Genomic DNA, 23,771 nt, shown 5'->3' on the forward strand with positions numbered 1-23,771 from the left:
CCAGAGCAGCACCCCGCTTTCCCCCCTGGGCCGTTTTGGCAATGTTTGCCCTTCCGAGGCGAAGTTACCGCTGTGGCGGGGCCCTCCCGGAGGGCGCGGGCCCGGCGGCCGCCATGCCGCGGCAGGCAGCGGGGAGCGGCCGGGCGGGAGGCCGCGGAGCCGCCCCGGGAGGCGGGCCCGGGACGGACGGCTCCGCGGCGGCTGCCCGGGTAAGGGTCTGGGGGTGTGGGGCGGGAGGGGAACGGAGGGGAGGGCGAGCGGGTTCCCTTCCCCGCTGCGAACCGGCGCTGAGGGCGCCGGCGGGGCCCCGCAGGCCGCCGGCTCCTCCTGCCCCGCCGGGCCGCAGCGGAGCGTGAGGCGGGAACCGCGGCTCTCCCCCCTCAGCGCCGGGCCGCCCGCCTTGCCCCCCGCGGCCGAGGGGACCCGAAGGTTTAATTTCCAGCCGTAAATGCTGTTTCTCCTCCCTTCGGTCCCCAGGGCCATGGGGAACGCCGTCGCTTGGCGCTCCCTCGGCAGGCGGACCCCCCCCGCCACTCCCGCGCTGCTGCCGAGGTTGCAAAGCTTAAATCGCGTCTTCCGAAGGAAATACGAGGGATTGTGTCACGGTAAACAGCCAGCGCACATGCTGCTGCCCTGCCGTTTAGTGAGCAATAAAGCAAAATACAGGTGGTGTGCAAAATCTTACCCTGTTTTAGACGGACGTGTCCTATCCGTGTATCGACATGTGTTCGAAGCAAATTTAAGGAACAGTGAGACTCTTATTAAAAGGTAATAAACTGCTTTTGTGGCATTTTAAAAATGTTGCTGCTTGTGAGATGACGTGAGAGTTACTGACAGGCATTTTAAGCAACTTTTTAACGCAGAAAGAGCGCTAATTAAACATCCGGAGATTAAAAAAAAATTAAAAAGTTGTTTGTTTTTTTAACCTAACCAGTTTGAAGCTTAAACTGGTTTCCTAGCTGCTCTTGGGCAGCTTCTCTGCAGAGTGAATTTTACAAGGATCAGCACTTCAAAATTTCAGCTTCTCCAAAGGGGTGCCTAAATGTTGACAGCGGTGCCTAAACCGAGGTGCGGACTGTATTTAAAATAGTGCCATGAGACATTGTTTTGCATATATTGCCAAACAGTATTTTTTCAAGACCTTCATGCAATTTGTTTCGTGTTTGATTTTGCATGCAAAGGCATAAAGGGTGACTCACACATTTACAGATCCCTCCTGAAAGAGTGGCGACAGTTACTGCAATTAATCGTGATTCATTGATAAAAGCAGGAAAATGTATTTTATGTGTTTGTCCTTAAAGATCAGATGGCAAAAATTCAAACGCCTTTGTTCAGAGGAATGGTACATGAGCTGGAAGCAAAGCTATGGAAAACACACTGTGCCCTCCTGTGGTGGCATTTACGACATTATTCAAAATCCTTAGTTTTTTTCTCCTGAGGTTTTTCAATCTCTACAGTCTGCAGGAAGCCACAGTAAGATAATGGAGTCACGTACAGGGTAGTGCATAAGTAGTTAGGACACACAGAATTTTTAGTTAAAGAGGATCCATCTTGGCGAAAAACATTTTACTTTAAATAAATGAACAATCTGGTTTATTTAAGACCAAAAATTATTTGAGATACCACATTTGTTGACGGTTTATTCAACTCATTATCTGTACTTGATGCTGTCCTGACAGTAACGTTTGGTAATCACTTCCTCTCGTCGTGACTGTAGCGACACTGCAGTATCCAACATGCTTAAAGTATATCTTCTGTGCTGTAGAATATGCTTTAGGCCTCTCAGAAAAACTTGTTGATGGGAACTGAAGCAGGAAGCTGGGTTCTCCCCTGGAGTAGTTGGAACATGGAGGTAAATGTCCATGCTGAATTGGGACTAGCAGATTATGATAGCCGTATTAATGACTGCAAGTTTACAGGCTAATGTTGTTGTAGGGCAGTATCCCTCCAGGTCAGCGCTGGTGGCTGCTGATCAGCCCCTTGTCAATACTCTGCTGCTGGGGGTTGCTGGCAGAGATTAAGTATGATCATATGTTGTGAAACACTGTGTGTTGGGTGTATATAGGCAACAGCCAGGGGAGGATGCAGTCTTAGTAATGTCTGCTTGCTGTAACCATAAACTGCAGATAGAATACTTCAGTTATTTCACTCTTTTTTTGTCTTTATTAGACAATTTTTGAATAACGAAACCAAAATGCTTGCTTTGACTAACAAACCTTTGCTTTTTCTTACAAGAAATGGTAATGCAAAAATGCAAGTTCATCTTCATTCTCACGCCATCGATATGAAAACTGTGCAACACATTTAAGTACTATGTGCAGCCTGCTAATGGGTAACTTGTAGGCAAAGGTGGTTTTCATTGACTGAAACTTTGTTTTTTAAATCAGATATTCAGAATTGCTGGAGACTGTCAGTAAAGGAGGGGGAGGAAATGCCATCTTGCATCATACTCAGAGAAACAAGAAGCTGTTTGTTCATGACCGCCTGAAGTTGCTGCTTGACGATGAGTCTTTTCTGGAGCTGTCTCCGCTGGCAGGCCTCGCTATGCCGTATGGTGATGTCCCTGCTGCTGGGTGCCTTACAGGTCACTGCTGGCACGTGTAATATGAGATGGAAGGGGAGGCTGGGGAAGTTCATTTGTTGCATTGCTCATATCCTTAAATATGATTCAAATTAGGTCTAAAGATAGATATGGGTTGAGGGTGGTGTTCTGAGCAGCCCGTGCTAGAGATGCGGCCCAGGTTGAGGGTGTTCTGAGCAGCCTGTGCTGGAGATGCAGCCCAGAAGGCAGAAGGGTTTTGAACCAGAGTGATCTGTAATATAATTTGAGAGGTGTTATTTGGGTGCAGTGATGAGTAAAGGATTGTAGGCAGTGTGTATTAGTTGTATTCCGTATGTGCTGCGCACCTTCCCGGAGTAACCAGCCTTGCTCACTGAAGGTGAGGTGTTTGTTCTTACTGGGAAATGGAAAAGATGCATGTAATCAAGTTTATGGGATATTTTAGTACCTTAAGAATGTGTTTTCCTAGGAAAAGTGAACATCAGCTCTATCCAGTAGCAGCTCCCAACATAGAAGACTTCAGCCACTGCTGTATTATTCTTCTGCGATTGTTGCTGGGGCATCTGGGAGATACCTTTAAATAAAAAAAGTGATTTCGTTTCTTCTAGATTTAGTAATTTATTCTACTTACCAGTTACTGATTTTTGTCTCAAAAAATTTAGGATGATGTGTCAAATCACATTTGCCTGCTAAAGGAAAGGGGCCAAGTTACAGTAAGATGCAGGAGCTGTGACATTTATTTAGTAATATTTTTCAAATTATAGACAAGTCTTTTCATTGCATTTTGAAGAACAGTTTCAGTTTAAAAAGTAACAAGAAGAATAGAGTATGAAATCCTATCTCTTGTTAAATTTTCCCTTTTATATAGGTAATTTTTAATTGCCTTCTCTTAAGAGTTGGAAGTCAAACTATGCATTTTTTTTCTCTTACCTTGTCACCAGGAGTAAGTATGTTTATTTCAAGTTCTGTCTTCTGTCATTTATTTTTTTTTTTAATGTCATTTCATTTTATTGAAACTTTCATTTATTGAAACTTTCAGCTTGTTATTCCAGACAGCTATAGATTTCTTCCCTGTGTGGTATTTGCACCTTAATTTGCACCTTCTCGAAATAGGGTTACACAAAGGAAAATTTGCCAAATAGCTAAAGTTTGGCCCCCTTGTTTCGTCTGTGGTATTTTAGAGAGTCCTGATAAGTGCCTGTGGTACCGCTTACAGGAATTGGCAAAATCTGTGGAATCTGGTGTGTCTTCATGGCGAACGATGCAACTGTAAAAGGAGGAGCTATTTTTCCAATCGGGGTGAAGAAACAGTTGAGAGCTCAAGAAATAGCCATGCAGAACAGACTGTTATGTGTGTACCTGGTTGACAGCGGGGGAGCGTTCCTACCACTGCAGGTAATATTGTGACCACTTCGTAGAAGAAAACACCTATGCTGATCTTAATCACGCTAATTTTTAGCAATGAACCTTAGGTTTATGTTGTATTTTCTTGGCTGGCTGACTTGCACTGTCTGTTATACTTGAGTTTTGTCCGCAAATCAGCGTGCAGGAGATTATTTAAAGATCTGTAACAGTGGAGATGACTTTGGCTGATCTTGTGTCTAGCATCTAATCAAAGGTTAGAAACTTGAGTATTGGTGGGGGGGACAAAGTGCTGACCAAGCATGGGTATTCCTCAGTGTGCTGAAATGCTTCGGTGTCTTTAAGAGGTTAGTACATTGTTGGAGGTTTCTATTTTCAACATCAGAATCTATAAAATGACTCTGTATTTTATTGTAATGTTTGTGATAGTAATGCAGTAACCTCCACGGCCTTTAAAAATGTAGTTTTAAAAATTCTGCCCGTAAAAGGAGAATTTGCACAGGTTACCTTTCAGTGTACAGAGGTCATATTACCACAGGGGCTGTAGTTGTTCCCTCTCCAGGCTGAAAGCAAACACATGGAAAAAGTTTGTACCTGGCTTAAGGAGTTGTAACAAAAGCTGAGTAAAAAGGGAAAGTGTGCTGAAGTCATTTCACAGATCAAGTATGAACATGAGCTTCCCCTTTGCCTTGTTTACAGTCTCACTTTTTGTAGAATAAATTGGTTGCACAAAAAATTACGAAACTTATCTCTGCTTTCAAAACAGGTGGGTATTTATGTGGAATTGCACAATGTATAAGGGGAATAAATACTGTAGCCAGTGCTGTATGTGAAAGTTTCAGGAAGGATTGTTAGCCGTGACCTTCCCGGAGTCGGTTACAATGTGTTTGTGAATGAATGAAGAGGAAGTGTTGGCTTTTGTAGGTAATATCGAAACTCACTTTGTCTTTTGTCTGTGTCGTCAGGCAGAGCTGTTCCCTGACAAGTCGCACGGTGGCAGAGTTTTCTACAATGAAGCGATAATGTCTGCCATGAGAATCCCTCAGGTACAGCGTCGTTTGGGGTACAGGTGACTGTAGTATATGTGATCAGCAGACTTCTAAAAAAAAAGTTCTGTTCTAACACAGATTCTAGGAGCAACTCTCAAACATGCAAAAACATTCCTAAAGCTCACCTTTTCAATTTGTGGGGGGAGATTCAAATAGTATCTCACATAACAGAATACTTCAGCCTTAAGGCTCTTTTAAGTGTTTACTGACTGATTGTGATGGAAAAGCATCAAATCACTAGGTTATTTCAGAGTAAACACTGAACTCTCTCAAAACCAGCATTGTTGTTCCTGCTGGTATTTATATCTCTAGTTCATTGTTCCCCAAGCTGCGATTTAGGCTCCTGAATGTTTCTGAAATAAATGTAATGGTTTTGCCTTTCTGTTCTCCTCTCCCCAGCATCCTGACACGTTCTGGTTTCTGTGCCCCTCAGGTGGCAGTGGTCTGTGGCTCCTGTGTAGCTGGAGGTGCCTATATGCCAACCATGGCAGAAGAAGCTGTGATGATAGATAAAATTGGTACACTGTTCCTTGCTGGCCCTCCTCTGGTAAAAGCTGCTACAGGAGAGTATGTCTCTCCTGAGGACCTAGGAGGAGCTAAACTTCACACTAAGTATGTGAAATAAGTCCTCAAAATAGTAGAGAGTTCAGCATGCTTAGCTTTAACGAAACTGTTATTTTATCTTAAATTAATGGGACTGAAGCTACGCAGGTGGCAGGGTACAGTATGGTCCTCAAGGACTGAAAAACCCACGGTGAAAAAAACGAGTAGAAATGATACATGAATTATTACAAAGGTTGGTGGTATTCAGTTATATATGTGGGAGAATCACGGGGCTAGATATAACGCTTTGAAATGAAAAAGGCAACGTGGCATTGTAATTTCAGCTTTACTGCTGTCCACGGGAACTTTCCACTTCCACTGTGTGTGTATACACACACACACGCACACACACACTGGCTGATAGAAATCTCACCTAAGTACAGAGGTCAGGATCGGGGCCAAGAGTAGAACCTAGAATTACACTGTTTGCTTTCCTTCTCAGGTACAGGGGTTTTTGGTTAGATCGGCTAAATGGGAGTAAAATTAAGTGATGTTATGGGGTGAAGCAGGAATTGGACAAACCTGGTTTTGGTTCCCCATTTTTCCACATACTTTCTGAACAACGTCAGGCAAGTCAGTTCCTCTGTGCCTCAGAGGGACCAGCTATAGACGAGGGATGACACCACTTCTTTTCCTAATGTAAACGTTGTCAGGGTACATATATTAAGAAAACCAGTTGTGAGTGTTCAGATACTGTGATGATGGGGAAAATGCATTAGAAATTCTTTTTTCTTTCCTAATGTCAGAAATTGCTGTTGTCATCAAAATAGTTACTCCTCTCTTGATAGGGGGAAAGGGTGGCTTTGCTTCTTTGTTCTTGGCATTCTGTGCTGCGTGTACAGGAATCAGATTCCATACCTTTCTCACAAAAACAAATACTAGTGTGGCAGTCAGATAACTGTGTTACATGTAATAAGTCATTGTCTTTATATCCAGGCTGGAAGTGCTTATTTTGGAATAATTTTAAAAGTTTGGTTTCCCTTTCTTACACTGTTTGCAACAACATCATCCTGAAAATAAATTCAAACCCCTGCCTTTAATATAGGTGAACACAAGTCACAGGGAAAAACTTCTTACCGTGAATTTGTTTTGGGGTTGGATTGCACAGAAATACCACTGACTGACTGCTTTCAACTCATTCAGACAAGAACAAAACCACACAGTGTTTTCAGGGAGTTTGGAGAGTCACAGTGCAGGTTGAGGTTTTTCCTTTAGTTTTTTTTTCTACCAGAATTCGGATTTCATTAATTCATTATGAATTAATGTTGCTCTCTCTCCTAGAGTCAGTGGCTGTAGTGACCATTTTGCATCTTCAGAAAAGGAAGCTTATGAATGTATTCGAAATGTTATCTCAACATTAAATTATGATCCACCACCAGAGGAGGTCATAGAGTATGACAGTCCTCTGTACAGTTCTGATGAGCTCTTGGGCCTGGCACCGCAAGATTACAGGTGTACTCTTCCTGTAAAATTGGTAAGGTGACAGATGCTGCGTTCCTCCGTCCTCTCCGTCCGCTCTGGCTGGTAGCTCCAGATTAACAGCCAACAGGCTGTTCTCTTGGAGACCCCTGAAGTCCCTGAGATATTCTCTCTCATTACCTCATCGGTTGCCAAACTGCCTTGAGTCCGCAAGAAAGCGGAATGGCAACAGTTCTGTAGAATTATAGAAAATATTTAAGCTGAAAACCTGATAAGATAATTACAGATTATGCCTGCTGATCCCCGTCTGTTTCCAGGCCCTGGTTGAGATGCTGTTACGGCAGTGTGTCTTGTACTGGCTTGGCTGCCTTGAGAGTGTGCACCCTTTTCGTGTCCTGTTTTCCCCTCCTCCTGCCTTTTTTTTTTTTTTTTTTTTTTTTTTAACCCAAGTAGTCAAGACTTTTACCTTGTAACTTCAGTGCCTAATGAAAATACTGACTGAAACCCAACAAAGCTCAAATTAAGCTTGTTTGAGGCTGGGACAGACGCTAGTACATAAGAAGAGACCTGCAGAGCTGCTCATGCTATTTTCATTGTGGTGTTCTAGAAGAGATTTAGTCTCTGAGGATGTGAATCCAGTACCTTTTCCAGGGCTAAATTCCTGCGGTTAAGGGGATTGACTGTAGAAAGCAGCGTAGCTTTGAAGGCAGCTTTTTAAACTGTGTTTGAAAAAACATTCTGCTGAATGTTTCTTATGCACACAAACTCTGGGGTTTTTATAGCATTTTTATGTGCATGATCAGCTGTGCTCTGTAACACTGAAATAATTTGGAAGTTGAACTTTGGCTCAAAATACGTGGTTGGTAAATGTAAACACAAATTTGATATTTTGTGCATATTGAGTGTTTAGCAGACTGTTAGACGTGAAAGGTCCTTCTGTGCTCATTTGGGTTGACTTTTGCATTATACAGGTCTTGGTACTATTTGAACAGAGCATATCTTTTAGCAGAACTATCCTATTTTCACTTAAATTTCTGTAGTAAAGGCTGTGTATTTGTTTGCAGATTCTGAGCCGTCTGATGGATGGAAGCAGGTTCCAGGAATTCAAGGCTAATTATGGAACAACAGTAGTAACGGGCTTTGGCCACGTGCAAGGGTAAGGTTATAACATTTCACTATCAAAATGTGCGGACATATTTGTCTAAATAGCTTTCATATCATTATCAGATTTCACAGTATTCCAATAACAATGTTTATGAAGTTCTCAGCCAGTCAAGAGTTGGTAGTAAAATACTCCTAGATGCCTGAGCTTTTGTCCCTGAGCTCTGAATTCACCGTGTCTCAGGCCAAGAGCAGCAGAGAGTGATTACAAATTAATGTTTTTCATGACTTTGTGAAGTGATTTGTTTGTTCACAAATAGCCAGACGGTTGGAACATTGAAGTCTCACCAAGTTCCTTGAGAAATAAGAAACAGCATCGTTAAAAGCGTTCCTTCCCAAACTGAGCTGAAAGCGAGCATCCCTTCTCCCATGGGATGGAGATGGGGGAACACCCTTACAATGAAACGTTGCATAATTCAGCTCAGACTCCAGTATTAACACATTCATGAAGTGCGTAACATTCCAGTCAAAGCATATTAAAAATTAAAAAAAAGGTAGTTTCACATATTTTTATCAGCTCTGTAGGTTGCAAGTATGAACTTTTCAGATTGACTGTTACGTTGTATGTTACAGGAGTTAGAGAGAGCCCAGGGTCCTGGCACCTTGTGCGCTGCCTTGCAGTGTAAACTCTGACAGGTCAGCTGTAGCTTCACCTGCCCTCTGGTACCAATCCCTGTCCTTGCTCCGTGCTTTACGCATCAGGAGTGCAGTGAGGCGGCGTGTCTGTTAGGTATGTGAGGCTCCCAGAATGAACCGGCACACGTACACTCACCCTTCTACATCCTGAATTTCTGTCAAGGGCAGATCTCTCTCTCCCTCTCTCCGTGTGTATGGATATTTATGTTTCCACCCTGCAGAACTTTATCAGCTACGTATCAGCTACACAGTCATAATTTCTAGGGTTCAAAAGTGAAAATGTTCTCGTGTCTTGCTTTGTAGGCACTTGGTGGGGATAGTGGCTAGCAACGGGGAGCTGTCTCACGACGCTTCTCTCAAGGGCAGCCACTTCGTGCAGCTTTGCAGTCAGCGGAGCATCCCCATCCTCTTTTTCCAAAATACTGCTCCACACACAGCACAGCCCACAAGCATCTCACAGGTATGGCATTTTTAGTCCAATATCCTTGCTTCAGGCAATTCCTAGTTCTGGTTGTGTTTAAGGTTACATTTTGAAAATTACTAATTGTTAGGAAAATTATTTTTGTTTAAACCATGATGCTTCAGAATTACTTTGTTCTTAAATCTTTCCGTGAGCGTTCTCACTTTATTCTAACATTAAGCAGGCCTGTATGCTTCTCTAAAATGGTACTGTCCAGCTGGCAACGCAAGCTGCAAAACTTGGAATTTATAGTGCTTTTTACATGGAAATACGGCCTATTGATTCTTCTGATACCACTACGCCCCACAGAAAAACAGATATTTCTCTTTTAGAAGAGTGAAGGCATTAAAATACAGAATGTTTTGTCCTGGGCTACAGCGAGCCTCGTAGTATTTGCGATCTGTTTCTGCAGAACAGAAATTCCTCCCACGTGTCAGCAGCACTTCAGACAAAGCCTGGCATAACTGCGTTGAGGCTGAGCTTTCCTAATGCCTGGGAGAGCTAGGGTTGCTCAGGAGTGTAGGTTTCTGCACACTGGTTATAACTGTTCTGCTGATACACGTTGTGAAATAAATGCATGACGGGATATGGTAGTTAATGATGCTGTCTGACTGTTGTGGAGGAAACGATCATACAGAATTGTAAAGAAATAAATGTTTTAGAAAAGCAAGTTTGGTGGGAGTGGAGGGAATCTAGAAGAAAGACTTAAAGGATCTAAAATCTTCATTTTCATTTCAGGCAGAGGCCCACTCCAACAAATTAAAAGCCCAGGCCTCCATGATGGCTGCTGTTGCCTGTGCTGCTGTTCCCAAAATAACCATTGTAATTGGTGGCTGCTATGGGAGCGACAGTTACGTTATGGTACGGGTGGCGTAGATCTGCCGGGTTTGGCAATAGGTTTTTTAAACTATACCAACATCTCACAGCACTTCCTTTTTAAACCGCAGTCAGCTGATGTTACAGACGTTTAGCTGGATCCGTCGTTTTAACTGCTTCTGAAGTAAGAAGTGCATCACAAGATGTGATTACTGCAAATTTGGTCTGCACCTAAGGACCCGGAGTCACTTCTAAAAAACAGATCCTCCGAAAATGTCCCTTCTCGGGAGCCAGTCCTCCCTTTTCACAGCACACGTTCTCCGTGATCAAGGAGCACAGCTCCTTGAGTTGTGTTACTACGTGTGCAGTTCGCGCTGCTAGTCAGCGCAGCAGGGCTCTTTGTGTGCTCAGAACTAAACACGTCGGTGCTTGGAAGAAAAATAATTGACATGAAATGTATAGGAAATAATTAAATAGCAATACTGAAGGCAGCGGGGGTTGTGCTGGTTGCTACCACAGGATGTCTGCGCCGGTACAGGAGCTGTAGCTGTAATGCTAAAGGAGCTGTATCGTTAACGCTCTACAAATCAAACTGTATTTGGGATCGTGTCATCCTGCAGCCATCTCTTTGGGATTCATTTCAGTAAGTTTGTACTGTGCGGTTTTTTTTTTTTGTAGTGCGGGAGATCGTTCAGTCCAAACTTTCTGTTCTTGTGGCCTAATGCGAGAGTTGCCCTTGTGGATTCAAGACATTTCTCCACAGTCCCCCAGGCTGGGGACAATGACTGTACAGGAGATGAATCAGAGCTAAAACATCTGAAAGAAAAGTAAGGACATTAAATATAAACCCTTGCAGTTACACTGGGGTTTAATTGGTTAAATTACCTCCTGTTGTTCATCTTACAGATCAACACATCCCACACAAGTAAAGCAAACCTGGATCCACTGAAAAATATTTTAAGTTTCCATGTAATTCCATGTCTGCTCTTAGGATCTTCTCAAGGAAACACAAGTGTTTCACTTGCAAAAAACCCCCAAACAAGATCTCAAGCCATAGAACCCCAAATCAAGATATTCTGCTGTATATGGAGCAGTGGCAGTCATCCCGCTGCGGAAGGTGGTCTGTACTGCAGACTGATCAGATCTATTATTTGCTGGATTCTCATGAATTTTAACAGTAGTACTGCACAGTCACTTGCGAGTCAAGAATATGCCTTTTTCATCTATGATTTTGTTTTACTGGCTTGATGGTTTTGATTACATTTTGTGCTTTTAAGCTTCTTTAATACCCTGCCTTCTCCAGGCTAGAGGAAGAAAGCAGTGCATTTTACTCCTCTGCCAGACTCTGGGATGATGGTGTAATTCTACCTCAAAATACTAGAAAGGTAGGGATTTCTCCTTAGAGTACGTTTCATTCTCAGATCTCAAAAGGCTCTCGGGGCGAATGCGTAAGCCTGTGACTCATTCAAGGTCAGCGGCACGCTGATTCCCAGAACTGGGTCTCCCACTTCTCACTCCATTTCCTGCGGAATTTAGCTTTGTAATTCTCATCTTTTCTCTTCCCCATTAGTATGTCCAAAAAGCTTCTGTTTTTTTCTTTTTATCTATTTTTTAAGCTAGCAGACATCCACTTCATTAGATCCCTTCTGGAAGCGCCACCTTTGTTCTATTTTTCCTCATTAGATTGTTTATTAGCAATACCTAAAATGGTCTTTGCACTTCTTAAGCTTGTTTACTCAGAGGTCACGAATACAGCCTGTTACCAAGTAATACATATAAATGCAGTACATATTTATGGTACTAGGTAGATGTTAAATATTTTCTGTGGCGTTTATGGGAACTTTGATGATGGGAGAGCACTGCAATATTTTCTAGTACAAGAGCCCTGAGACTGCCTAGGAACTACATGTGTAAAGAAAACACATGATAGTTGAAATAAATCACTCCTACTCTCGGGTACCAGGACGCCACAATTCACATTTGCATGTCTAGCTGTTTTTTTACAATATTGTTTTGCTACTTTATCCCAGTTCTTGCTAATAGATGGAATTTATGTTTAGCTTTATCTGAGCTGACAGAATGCGCTCATCCAGATCCTTAATGTGCTTTTCTTAAAATAGGCTTTTAAAAGACAGCATGTGCTCCAGTAGCAATGGAATAGGGAGAACTGTCTTGTTTTCAAAGACCAAAAGCAGTTCTGTATTTTCAGTGCCTGACGTCATAAGACACCAAGGAAGATGATTTCTTAGAAAAAGATGGATGTGGAAGAGCAGGATGTTCTGCTAATTTTTGATAAGCGATTGGGAATCGTGGGAGCATAGCTGTGTAATAACAGAAATGGATTATCACATAACATGTTCGCATTGGAGTTCCACAGCAGAATAGCTTCCCAGTGTTCCAAAAAGAATTCTCTTGCCACCACAGTGCCCTTCAAGTGCTTTGGTGGTGTCTGCATGCTGTGTATAAATTTGGGGATCCTGTGAACATTTCTTCCCCCCCACTTCCCTGCCCCCGTGGCCCATTACACCGACCCCTCCTTCCCCCCGCGCCACAGCCAGCGGCTGTTCGCTTTAAACCTTCATTGTCTTGCAGAAAGTAAGAACAGATGCATTGCTGACTGAGGGCAGAACTAGTAAGTTTTACTAATTTTTATGTTTCAGAGGCTCATTGCTTCTACTGTTTTTTTTGGTTTTCATTAGGTAATTGCACAGTGCTTAGAGATTCTAGACCAGCAGAAGTACCAGGTCGTGTCTCCGTGTCGGTTTCCTGTCATCAGGATGTAACAGCAGCCATTTCCAAAGAATCAGCCTCTTAAAGTTAGCGCCGTGTACTAGAAATCTTGAATGTAAGTGATTTTCTAATTCTTTGAGAGCATTAATAAAAACGTTAAACCATTGCAGACAAACAAGAATCCTGGATTTTATGTCTGTTAGCAATAAGTTTGTATTTTGAACCATAGCCTCTTCCTACATTATTTGAAAATTTGTTTTGTGGAAAGGAAGGATTAAGCTGAGAGTCTGTAGCACTCTAAGGAAGCAAATTCATCCTAAGTGGTAAGAATTGCTTGATATTTTTTTTTTTTTTTTCATATTAATGTTTTAGCATGAAATCCAGAACTGCATTTTGACAAAAGAAATGGGAAAGAGGAAACATGTAAGCTAGTGTGTGCAGTTTTCAGCCTTAGAAAAGGACAAAATGCTGCCTGCCACTCCGCCCAGGGCCTGCCAGCTCGGCTTTGCAAAGGTGCTCTGGCAAAGCTCCGCTCCGGCTGCTCCGAGAGCACTAAAGGAGTGACCAGGAGGGGACTTAAATCAGTAATAATTCAGTAGGGGCAAAAATGACCTTTTCTCAAAGCATGTAACGAAGCACAGACACTGTTGCGCGTGATGTTACCGCATGTGCAGGTATTGAGTTTACACACTGTGCTGTTTCATGCATCTTTCACTCTGCTGCAGCTGCAAAGTTTAATTCTGTACAAACAAAAAACTTCACCAGCCCCCCCCCCCCAAACTTGGGTTGTTTTAGCTGTAGAGTTCTCAGCCCCGTACGTCTGGAAATGATGCCGAAGGGTGTATTTGAAAAATACCTGGTTAAGTATTTTGAAGAATCATCAACAGAACTGAAATGCTCAATTTTAGTGAAGTAGCCACACAAATACCAAGCGCTGTTGAAGGAATTTAGGTCATCTGCGTGCTCGTGAACGGAGACCGCACCTTTCTGGAGCTGGGGGGAGCCTGGCGGGACGTGTCGCCGGCCGCCGTCAGGCTTTTTTGAAGAGTCCGTGGAACGTCACGGGAATGTTCACCTCCACTTCGGCCCTGGCCACCTCGCTCATGTCTCTGGCGTTGAGGATGAGGAGGAAGGCGGGCTTCGGCCCCGCGCCCGGGCTCACCACCACGCTCAGCACAACCCCTGCCAGGCGAGAGAAACCAGGCGCCTGTCCCCGCTGCCGCGCTGGCTGTCCCCCCGCCTGGCGCACGGGCACCCCCCGGGCCCCTTCTGGCTGCCCGAGCCTCGCTTCTGAGGTAGAGGGGGAGATGGTTTATTTAATTCTCATGCTAATTCGGGTGCTGGCCGTCATCGGGGCGCTGTGGCACGGTAGCTCCTAGAGCATTTCGTTTTTTAAACTGTGAGAAACGTTTTTATTCTGAAAACGAGCCATGAAAAGCTATCGATCGCAGGGGCTGACAACAAACATCACTTCCTGGGCTGCGTGTCAGATTTGTCCGTTTTTTCAACATTACGAATTCATTTATAAATTACTTTATAACTCTGCCCCTGAGGTTTGATGTGACAAGGTGCCCCGCGCACGCCCTCGGGAAGGTGACAGAAACGCGAGCTCGGTGTTCACGCAGCTGTCAGAGAGAGCTTCTGCAGGAGCTGAAGTCTCCGAAAGTGGGAGACACTTCAAAATATTCCTAAAACGCACGTTTGTCTGCTTCAGCTAAGGAAAGCCTCGAAGAACAAGCTTAAAAGCATTTCAGTGGGACTTAAGCCCCAGCACAAGCACTTTCCTGACCTGGCAACGGGCACTATGTGACATTTGGTTCTGTATAAACCAGTGAGAGTTGGCTCCTAAGTTCAGCAGAGCCAAGACTTCTCCCAGCTTCACATAATCCTGGTCGGGGAGGGGGAATTGAGGGAATAAGTGGACACCCTCTCAGGCCGAGAGCGGCCGCTCGCCTTCAAAAACAGGTGCAGGGCTGCACGTGTCCTCGAGTGATGAAGCCTGAACCCGCTCCACTCCGCAGGGAGGATGGGTGAGGAATAGAAAACGCGCTTGGTTTAAGAGAGGTTTAAATTTCACAAATTTCTGCCACCTGGAATTCTTTAAATATTGCAATTCCTGATGGAAAAAGGCCCAGGAAAGGAGGGCGATGGGTTAGCTGAACCTAGACGTCTTGCTCCTCCTTGGTTTTCAGTCTTAATTTTCCCCCGTTTCCTCAGAAACTTTCCCCGTGGCGCCGGGCTGTGGTGCCTGGGAGCTGCCGGGGGGGCTCTGCTCGCCCCCGCCCCCCCCTGGCACCAGCTTTCCTACCCACCCTGCCCTGGCCCAAACCAGAACCGGCCTTACCGTCATCTTCCTCCCGGGCATCCGGGTGGGAGACGAAGATCGGCTCCGACGGGTACGAGTCCAGCTCCTGCCACACCCACGTCTCCTTTGTTTGAACATTCAGCTTGCAAAGCTAAAAGGGGGGAGAAAAAAAAAAAAAAAAAGCCCAAGACCCCCACATCTCAGCAACACTTTTGTCCTTGAACTGAAAGCTCATGGAAAAAAGACGTGCCTTGCCCGAGCGGTGATAGTTACCCTGTCTGGGACAAAGTGATTCAGCCCCAGCCCATACGTATACGTGTAAGGTTTCCCACCGTATTTCTTGTAGTTGATCTGTGGAAATTCAAAGGCTACAACAAACAAACAAAACAAAAAAATAGCTATCTGTGAGGCTGAGCGGGAGGCAGAGCGCGGGGCGGGGGGGGCTCGCATCGCCGCTGGCTGGGCTTCGGGGTGGTGGCCGTACCGTGGCGCGGCCCCGCGAAAAGAACTTCGGGCTCCAGCCAGATGGTCTCGTCGCTGCGCAAGGTCGCCGTAGCCGTTGTGTAGGGCAGGGTCACCAAGTTCTTGCCCGTGTCAGCCTGCGACAAACAGCCAAGAGAAAGGGAGAAACAAATTGCTCAGTCTTTTCGCACAGATCCGTTGCCAGCTGCGTTGAGCGGTGCAGGGGGGGTGTGCGGCCGAGCCGCGGGACGGCCGCGCGCGGGGGGCGGCTGCCTCTTCCGTCTGCTGGGCAGCGGCGCAGCCGGAGAGCCCCTTGCCGAAACGGCGCCGGAGCTGAACTGGGGCTCAGCAAGGCACGCGGGGCTTTCTGCAACACGTGGGAAATCACAGCCTGGCTTGGGCTGGAAGGGACCGCAAAGCCCCCCCGCTGCCCCCCCCTGCCCCGGGCAGGGCCCCCTTCCCCCAGCCCAGGGGGCTCCCAGCCCCGTCCAACCTGGCCTTGAACCCTTCCAGGGAGGGGGCACCCACAGCTGCTCTGGGCACCCGGGGCCAGCGCCTCACCCCCCGCACAGGGAAGAATTTCTGCCTTACATCTCATCTAAATCTGCCCTCTCTCAGTGCAAACCCGTCCCCCCTCGTCCCATCCCCACCCCCTGACCCAGAGTCCCCCCCCCCACCTCTCCTGTCCCCCCCTTTAAGCCCTGGGAGGCCGCTCGAAGGGCTCCCCGGAGCCTTCTCTTCTCCAGGCTGAACCCCCCAACTCTCTCAGCCCGGCCCCCCAGGGGAGCTGCTCCAGCCCCCCCAGCATCTCCGTGGCCTCCTCTGGCCCCGCTCGAGCAGCTCCGGGTCCTTCTGCTGTTGGGGGCCCCCGAGCTGGCCCCAGCACTGCAGGGGGGTCTCCCCAGAGCGGAGCAGAGGGGGAGAATCCCCCCCCTGGCCCTGCTGCCCCCCCTGCTCTGGCTGCGAGTGCATGGTGCAGGGGGGGTCCCAGAATAACACTAATCAGCTGAAGAAAACAAAACATTTCTCTGAAGACCCGTACTTCAAGTCCTCCCCCTGCCATTAAACCTTTGAATTGGACTGAAGCGGGGCCCGGCGGGGCACTAGCGATGCTGTGCAGGGGAGGGGTGCAGACACCGGAGCCGCCCCGGTACCTTGTCAATGTTGAGGGGCAGCACGTATCTGCGGGCTTCGGGCTGCGGGGCTTTCTCTGCCTGCTGCTTCACTTCATCCCAGTTTGCTCGTAAGTTGGCTAAGTAGAGGTAATTGTAAACGAACTCGAACCTGCACAGAAATGGAATCACAGACAGGAACACAGGATGCATTTGCAAGTGGGTGGGGGGGGTCACATGCAGCTGGTTTTTTTTTTTTTTTTTTTGATTAAAATTCAGTGGAGTAAGACGAGTCCCAGTCCAGCTCCTCGGCAGAGGAAAACCCAGCAGCTGCTGGTGTTCACCCCAAGCACCCTGTGGCAGCGGCGAGGATAAGCTCAGCTCAGGGTGTCCTGGCTCTGCAGCCAACACGGGGCTGGCCATCACCATTGCTGTGCCACATTTCTCTGCTTACGCAAAAAAACGGCATTCAGACCTCAACCAGATCCTGCTCATTGCAGCGCCAGGAGCTGGAATAGCACCTGCACTTTGACAGTCACTAATATTGATTAGAGATAAAAATAATTTTTTTTCTTGGAAAATGAGTTTCACACAGGCTCTCTGCACCTCTGGCTAACTGCCACACTGTCTGGTGTACATGCCGTCATGCGTTAACATTTAGATGGGTCGGAGGGAGTCGGTGTGAGGGCCAGAGGCAATTCCAGCAGGGAAGGGACTCACCCCTTCCAGGTGCAGAGATCGACGATCAGAAATCCGTTATCTTCATAGGTGTTGATGTGATGGAAGAGGTTGAAGGCCGAGGTGCGGTATTTGATGTTGAGGAGCTTGCCTTTCTTTTTCTCTGCCACGTGAAGCCAGACCTGAAAAGCAAGCAGCCAGCTTGGTTTAGGCTCAGAAAAACGAAGGTGAAACCAATACGATGGATGTCCCAGGCCAGGGCTGGCTGCCCAGTACAGCCCAGTTTGGTGGGACCTGCTGCTTACCCCCATGGTTTCGTTGGACTCGAAGCAGTCCATGTAGTTGGCTCCCCAAAGGCTCCAGGAGGAGAGGAACTTGAGGAGGTTGATTTTCACCGGTGTTTCGACAAAAACTATGTAGTTGGAGGTCAGCCCAAAGCTGTTTGGAAACGTACGGGGAGCACATGGAGCTCACTGTAGTTAGTCCGGACAAAACCCACGTAGTGGTTTGTCTTAAGCATTGAACAGAGCGTGCAGGTTGTCGCTAAGGTGACAGCAGTGTAAACATCCTGATTTTGGTAAAACACCTAATTTTAGTTGCTGATCATGTGCAAGAGCACGCCCTGCGTGCTGGCTCTGTAGAGCGACGCTGGACCTGCGTCCCCCCACACCCCCCCCCCCACCCCGTCGCGTGCTCGCAGCAGGGAAAAGGGGGGGACACTGCCAGCAGCCCCTTCGGCGCCCTCAGCCCACCGACCCCCCCAAAACCTCACCTGTGGACGTAAGAGGGCTTAAACCTGTCGCTGCAGGGGAACTGCACCACCACCTCCGACCTGTTCATCGGGTCTTCCTTGTCTGGAACGGGACAGGCGGAGGGTTAGGGAGGGTTTCACTCATACCTGGGCTGTATTTATGGCGCTTCCCCAGCAAGTTTCTGCCTTCAGCACCAAGGAGGTTCATGATTTAGGAACCACTTGGAAGTGTTTTAAAGATAACATTTCTGTTACTTCAAAAAAGCGAAAAAAAATTAAAGAAGGCTATATATATATATATAAAAAAAAAAGTATCCTGATGACAAAACTCATTTGAAGGGTAAAAAAAATGATTTATAGGACAAGATTTTCTCAGCTTGCTCAGAGGTGGCGTTAACTGACCTGCCTGAAGAGGAGGAATCCGTATGATGTTATAGGCGAGCGCAAAATTTTTTCCAAAGCAATTGCCAATGTTGTAAACCGTCCCGTCGTTTTCAATGTGGGGATGAGCCGTTGCCCCGTTGACAGACACGTATTTACAGAGATCCACCTGAGGAGCGAGATGGAGAAAGTCAGGAGCTTTCTCGGCAGGAGCTGGGAAGGCACCAGCTCCTCAAGGCGTCACAGGTCAACGCGTCCTCGCTTCAGACGTGGGAAGGTCTTCTCTAAGCCCAAACCACCGTCCGCTTTTGTGAAAAGAAGAGCAGCAGAGCAATTTGAGACGGTCGGGTGAGCTGACATGGTGGCAGGGAGAGGTTTGGGATCCTGGGGTCCCAAAGGAAAAGCTTCACGGGCTGGATGTTGGTAGCAGGGCAAAGAAAAACCTCTGAGCACGCACTGGGCGTCAGGTGCGGTTCTGCAGGGTGAGCACGGCCCGGCTCCCGTGTGAACAAAGGCAGCAGCACAGCTCTGGTGGGAGTCCCACGGTTACCGTCCCCTTCGGCCAGGCTGCAACCGAGCTCCAGTTTGCAAACCCTGACCCAAGCGTGAGGATACAGCCCACGGAGCCCCCCCCCACCTCCTCATTAAAAATTACTCAGAGCAGCAGCAGCAGCAGCGGGTTCATTTACAAGCTCGTTCCAACCTTGCTCTCGTTAACCCTCGCAGCTGGCTTCATTTCTGTGGCATCTCCCTGACAAACCCCAACTCCTGCTGTGTTGCAAGAGGCTGTTATTAAACATTTTTGTTTTAGTTTTACTCCTCTAGCTATTTAGCAGCACAGTATAAAGACCCACCTGCTTAATTGTCTCTAAGGTATCTGGGTTAATTTTGGTTATAAAGTTGGTCTCAGTACAGGCATAGTAATCCTCGCCGACGGGGTAGATGTTAACGAGGGCGTTATCAGTGACCTCCACACCTTTGAAGTACGAGAAAAACCTGAGCAGAGGAAAATGGACAGGCAGTCAGGGGTTTCCTGGTAATGGAAGCACCGCAGGGCATCGCTGCAATGTCTACATGACCCCAAGGTACCTGGAAAAGATGTTCTTGCACGGGTCTGGGTACGCGTAGGTGCCGAATTCCGTTATCACAATCCTTTTCTCAGTCATCGCTCTCACGTAGGCATCAGTCCTGACAAACCTGGGCAGGGCAAGAAAGCACACTGCAGGCGTAGCCATAAAAAAGCAACAGGCTCCGTAGCTCTGATGGGAATATTCTTGCCGTGAGCCTCACGAGGCCTCCGAAGGCTGCAGGTCTCCACAGCCTCATGTTGTATCTGGAGCGCGTGGGGTCCAGCAGCTGCCCCCCTCGCCCCCGGGAAGGGGGGGCTGGTGGGGGAGCTGAAGCTGATGGGAAATACAGTGCTTTGGCTAAATACTCTGCACCAAACACCTGGAAGCTGATAGCTCAGCAGCTGCTAACTGAAAACACATCCCAGCTTTCAGACGATGATGTAATTCTGTCACTGACTGCAGCTACATCCAGCCCGCCCTGCCCTCCCCTTCCAGATGTTCTGTAATTCGGACAAAAAGTAGCATTTCTGCTAACTACGAGGGAGTTTCAGTCATTTTTGACCTGTTTTAGTGATCTCACTGTTGAGCACTTCCAATAACCACATGGACTTGAAATAACCAGCACCTCCCATGTGCTGGGCAGCAGAGCCTGTCCCCAGCGCTTACAGTCAAGCAAATGCTCTGTTATTATTATTATTTTTTTTTTTTTTGGCTTGGAAAATTGCCACGTACCTTCGGTGATAAGTAACATGCCCCTCCTTGAAGTCGAACTTGTGGAGGAGCGCCTGGCCGTCAAAGAGGTGATAGAAGGGCTCCGAGCCCACCTCGAACAACCCGGGACCACATCTCAGGAGGCTTCCACGCAGCCAGGGGGGAACCCTGCCTGCGGAAGCTGCAGCGTTGGTACGTGCACGGCCCGTGGCAAATCAGACCAACTAATTGCGTTGTGTCAACAGAAAGAACAAAACTTCTTTTTCTTCCTTTGTTAAACTTGTTTTTTAAACAGGCGTGAGCTCTTGGAACTATGCTTTTTTTCTTTGTCTGCAGACTGATCCGACAAAGATTATAGCATGGTTTGGGCTGGAAGGGACCTCAAAGCCCCCCCAGTGGCACCCCCTGCCCCGGGCAGGGCCCCCTTCCCCCAGCCCAGGGGGCTCCCAGCCCCGTCCAACCTGGCCTTGAACCCTTCCAGGGAGGGGGCACCCACAGCTGCTCTGGGCACCCCGGGCCAGCGCCTCACCCCCCGCACAGGGAAGGATTTCTGCCTTAGATCTCACCTAAATCTGCCCTCTCTCAGTTTAAACCCGTCCCCCCTCGTCCTACCCCCACCCCCTGACCCAGAGTCCCTCCCCACCTTTCCTGTCCCCCCTTTTGTTGAGTATCAATACATCTACAGATCCCACAACCAATCTGTCCTTCTTCTACCCCAAAATACAGCAGCCCTGTTAGGTCCTTTCGCTCTGACCCCGTGCTTCAGCCCTCGGAAAGCCTCCGAGCTCCCGAGAGCCCGAACTGGGCAGGAGGAGATGGGGGAGCCCACACCAACCTGTGACGTGGGTGGTCACTGGAGAAGCCAGCTCCTCCACCGTCTCAAAGAGCTTCTTGTAGCCTCCAGCGGGATGCTCGACTCTGAAAGGGCCAGCAGAGCCGGGGTTAGCCTGGGTTTGGGATAGCTTTGGAAGCTTCCCTCCCCCATGGGAGTTTTGGGGGTTTGCCTTTGGTGGTTTTTTTTGGGTTGTTTTTTTTTTTTTTTCCTAGATGGATTCATCTGTGACTTGCAAATAACTGGAGAGATCCGGAGGGAGAAGCACCAGCTTTTGTGGGGGTAAATGCTCCGAGGGCTCTGACCAGCTACGGCAGCCGCCTGCGAACCGTCCGGAGCACACGGAGGAACAGGGAGCAGCGACGGGACAGCCCGTGCTGCAGCCCTGCAGGCAAAGCCCCTCACCCAACAGACAAATTCAGGATATCCTGAGTCATCAGGAAGCAAAATCCAACTTGTATCTCCCAGGTCTTGGATAAGCATTTTTTTTTTTTTTTTTTTTTTTTTGAGTGAAGTGTACTTGAGTAGCTAAGAATTATTTGTTTGATTCCAATTTTAACTACCGCAGAGCCCAGAAAGACGCACCAGGCACAGGTTGGGGGGGGGAAGCACTGTCCTTCCCCTCCAACGTACAGACCATCCTCTGGTACCCGGAGCTGACCCTGTCCCCCAGGGACCAGAATCATGCCTCAACACGGAATGGACCAGCACGGACACCCCCACACAGAGACACCCCCCCTTCCTCCTCTTCCTCCTCTCCAAACCACGCTGACCCCCAGCCTCACAGCAACTCCCCCCCCCAGCCAACGACGCACCACATCAGCCGCACGGTGACTTGCTCCTGCAGAGGAAAGCCCGTGGGGATACTCACTGGCTGTACATTCTCCCCCTGACGAAGGGCCTGAGCCAAGCACGCAGCGAGAGCCGGGGCGCTGGGTATTTATGGGGCGCGGAGCCCAGCCGAGGGGAACCCCCGCGCCCGAAACCGCCCCCGCCAATGAGCGCACCCCGCGAACAGAGCAGGCTTTCACCACCGAAATCCTCCCCGGGCTTTGAGAGGCTTTGTCTCGCCGTTCACACAAAAAAGGGCTTTGAGTGTGGGCTTGTTTGTTTTTTTTTTTGGAAGACCTAAATTCTTCCCGAGCAAAAGTGATTACAAAGACAAAAAAACAAAACAACCCAGAAAGGAGTGAAAGGGAGCGTGCTGGAATCCTGCTGGCTGCTCGGCTCTTCACCACAGCGCTGCGGGGAGAACTTCCCCACTCCCCGTGGACAGCAAGAAACAGCTCCTCCCTGCCAGGGCACCTCGGAACGGAGCGTCCCCCGGCCCTGCCCGCCTGCCCGCCGCCACGGGTGCTTCGCCCACGAGCCACGGGACGTTACAGGCACCCAGAGAGAAAGCGCCGGCCGGGTTCGAGATTATCATTCCCAGCTCCCGTGCACGTCAGCCAGCCGTTTTTCCCTCCGTCCTGGGTTTTTTGTGGAAGACTGTGTCTGTGAGCCTCAGCGCTCTGGTAGGCGTACAGGGGGTCTCAAGCGGTTCCCACCGGCCAGGAGGGCCGGGATGGCTGCTCGGACCGTGGCTGCACATGGCTCTCCACACACAGCCGTCCTCCCCCCCTTCTCCCCCTTGTCTCCTTTGCTGCGTTTCGGTGCAGGGGCACGTGCTAGCAGCTCTAGTTGCTGCATAAGGCAGATTCCTTCAGATTTAATGCGCATAAAGTAGAATTTTTACACGCGGTGTGTAACAGCCCCACGCACTCAGAAAGGCATCAAACCTTCTCGCCCTCTGTTTTACATGCAGCCACTGTCAGAGATGGCCCAAAGATTGTGTGAAGAAAATACCTTTAGTAAGAGTAGTTTATGGAAACGGTGGTGCTGTAAAGAGTAATGTCAAAGATCAACGAGATTAGAAAGATTATTGCTCTCCCCCTCACAGGCAGCCTACGGTACAGGATGAAGATATTTCATAATAAATACCACGTACCCTCAGGTACTCCTCCCATACAAATAGAAGCTGGGCTCTGGTCGTCAAAACTGTGGTGAAAGGAGAAAATTGGACATCAAACAGCCCCTGTGCTCAGTCTGCTACTACAACCACGAAGTGAAAGGTTGAGCTTCCTTCTGTGCTGTTGTTGTTTCCTCTTCATGAGCTCGAGGGGCTCCTTTTGGACTGAGGGTTCATTTAAGGCTTCTAACTGAAAAACAAGATACCAGGTTGAGCTGTCATGAGCTCCTTAACTGAGGCTTCCCATTAACCCTTCATATTAAACAACCTTAATTACATGGTAATTTGTCTGTGGAAGCATCCTAGCAATACATACATTCAATATAAACTTGAGTGCAAACTTAAGGCCTCTTAGCAGTGCAAATAAGATGGAGATTTTTAATTAACTGCAGGATAAGGACTCCAAACAGTGTCCTAATCATTGATGTCATGAAAATTCAGCGTCTCTATGGTGACAGAGTCCTCCCAGGCCCCATCCTCCTCCAGTGGCTCAGGAGGCAGAGATCCAAAAATGTCCCTGGCCCAACACACCAGCAGTTCAGTTTTCCTCCTTCTGCATCTTACCAGCCCTGCAGACCTGGCAGCAAGAGTTAGAAGAAGGACTGAAAGCACAGGCAGCCTCCAGCCCCTGCGGCTCTCCTCCCCTTCACTCGCCATTGTCGGGA

General features: G+C 47.9%; 2 protein-coding genes across 2 annotated transcripts; one reads left to right on the forward strand and one right to left on the reverse strand.

Annotated features, from left to right (window-relative positions):
- Positions 1–33: 33 nt before the first annotated feature.
- Positions 34–12,971, forward strand: LOC104362510 (methylcrotonoyl-CoA carboxylase beta chain, mitochondrial). The gene is made up of 13 exons (XM_042806359.1): positions 34–209; positions 478–768; positions 2,388–2,584; positions 3,777–3,955; positions 4,888–4,968; positions 5,405–5,583; positions 6,856–7,048; positions 8,058–8,149; positions 9,094–9,250; positions 9,989–10,111; positions 10,745–10,893; positions 11,370–11,451; positions 12,766–12,971. Exons 2-13 carry the CDS (start codon positions 482–484, stop codon positions 12,847–12,849), a joined length of 1,803 nt encoding a protein of 600 aa, XP_042662293.1. The 5' UTR covers positions 34–209; positions 478–481; the 3' UTR covers positions 12,850–12,971.
- Positions 12,681–22,176, reverse strand: RPE65 (retinoid isomerohydrolase RPE65). Its single transcript, XM_042806358.1, has 14 exons — positions 21,970–22,176; positions 21,102–21,184; positions 20,288–20,438; positions 19,575–19,682; positions 19,340–19,481; positions 18,507–18,654; positions 18,126–18,207; positions 17,659–17,791; positions 17,396–17,535; positions 16,718–16,847; positions 15,586–15,700; positions 15,375–15,469; positions 15,141–15,252; positions 12,681–13,978 (listed from the first exon to the last, which is right to left on the reverse strand). Exons 1-14 carry the CDS (start codon positions 21,978–21,980, stop codon positions 13,827–13,829), a joined length of 1,602 nt encoding a protein of 533 aa, XP_042662292.1. The 5' UTR covers positions 21,981–22,176; the 3' UTR covers positions 12,681–13,826.
- Between the last annotated feature and the right edge of the window lie 1,595 nt (positions 22,177–23,771).

The sequence above is a fragment of the Tyto alba genome, unplaced genomic scaffold (genome assembly GCF_018691265.1).
Source record: "Tyto alba isolate M040663 unplaced genomic scaffold, T.alba_DEE_v4.0 Super-Scaffold_1000006, whole genome shotgun sequence".
In the NCBI taxonomy this organism is placed as follows: Eukaryota; Metazoa; Chordata; class Aves; order Strigiformes; family Tytonidae; genus Tyto; species Tyto alba.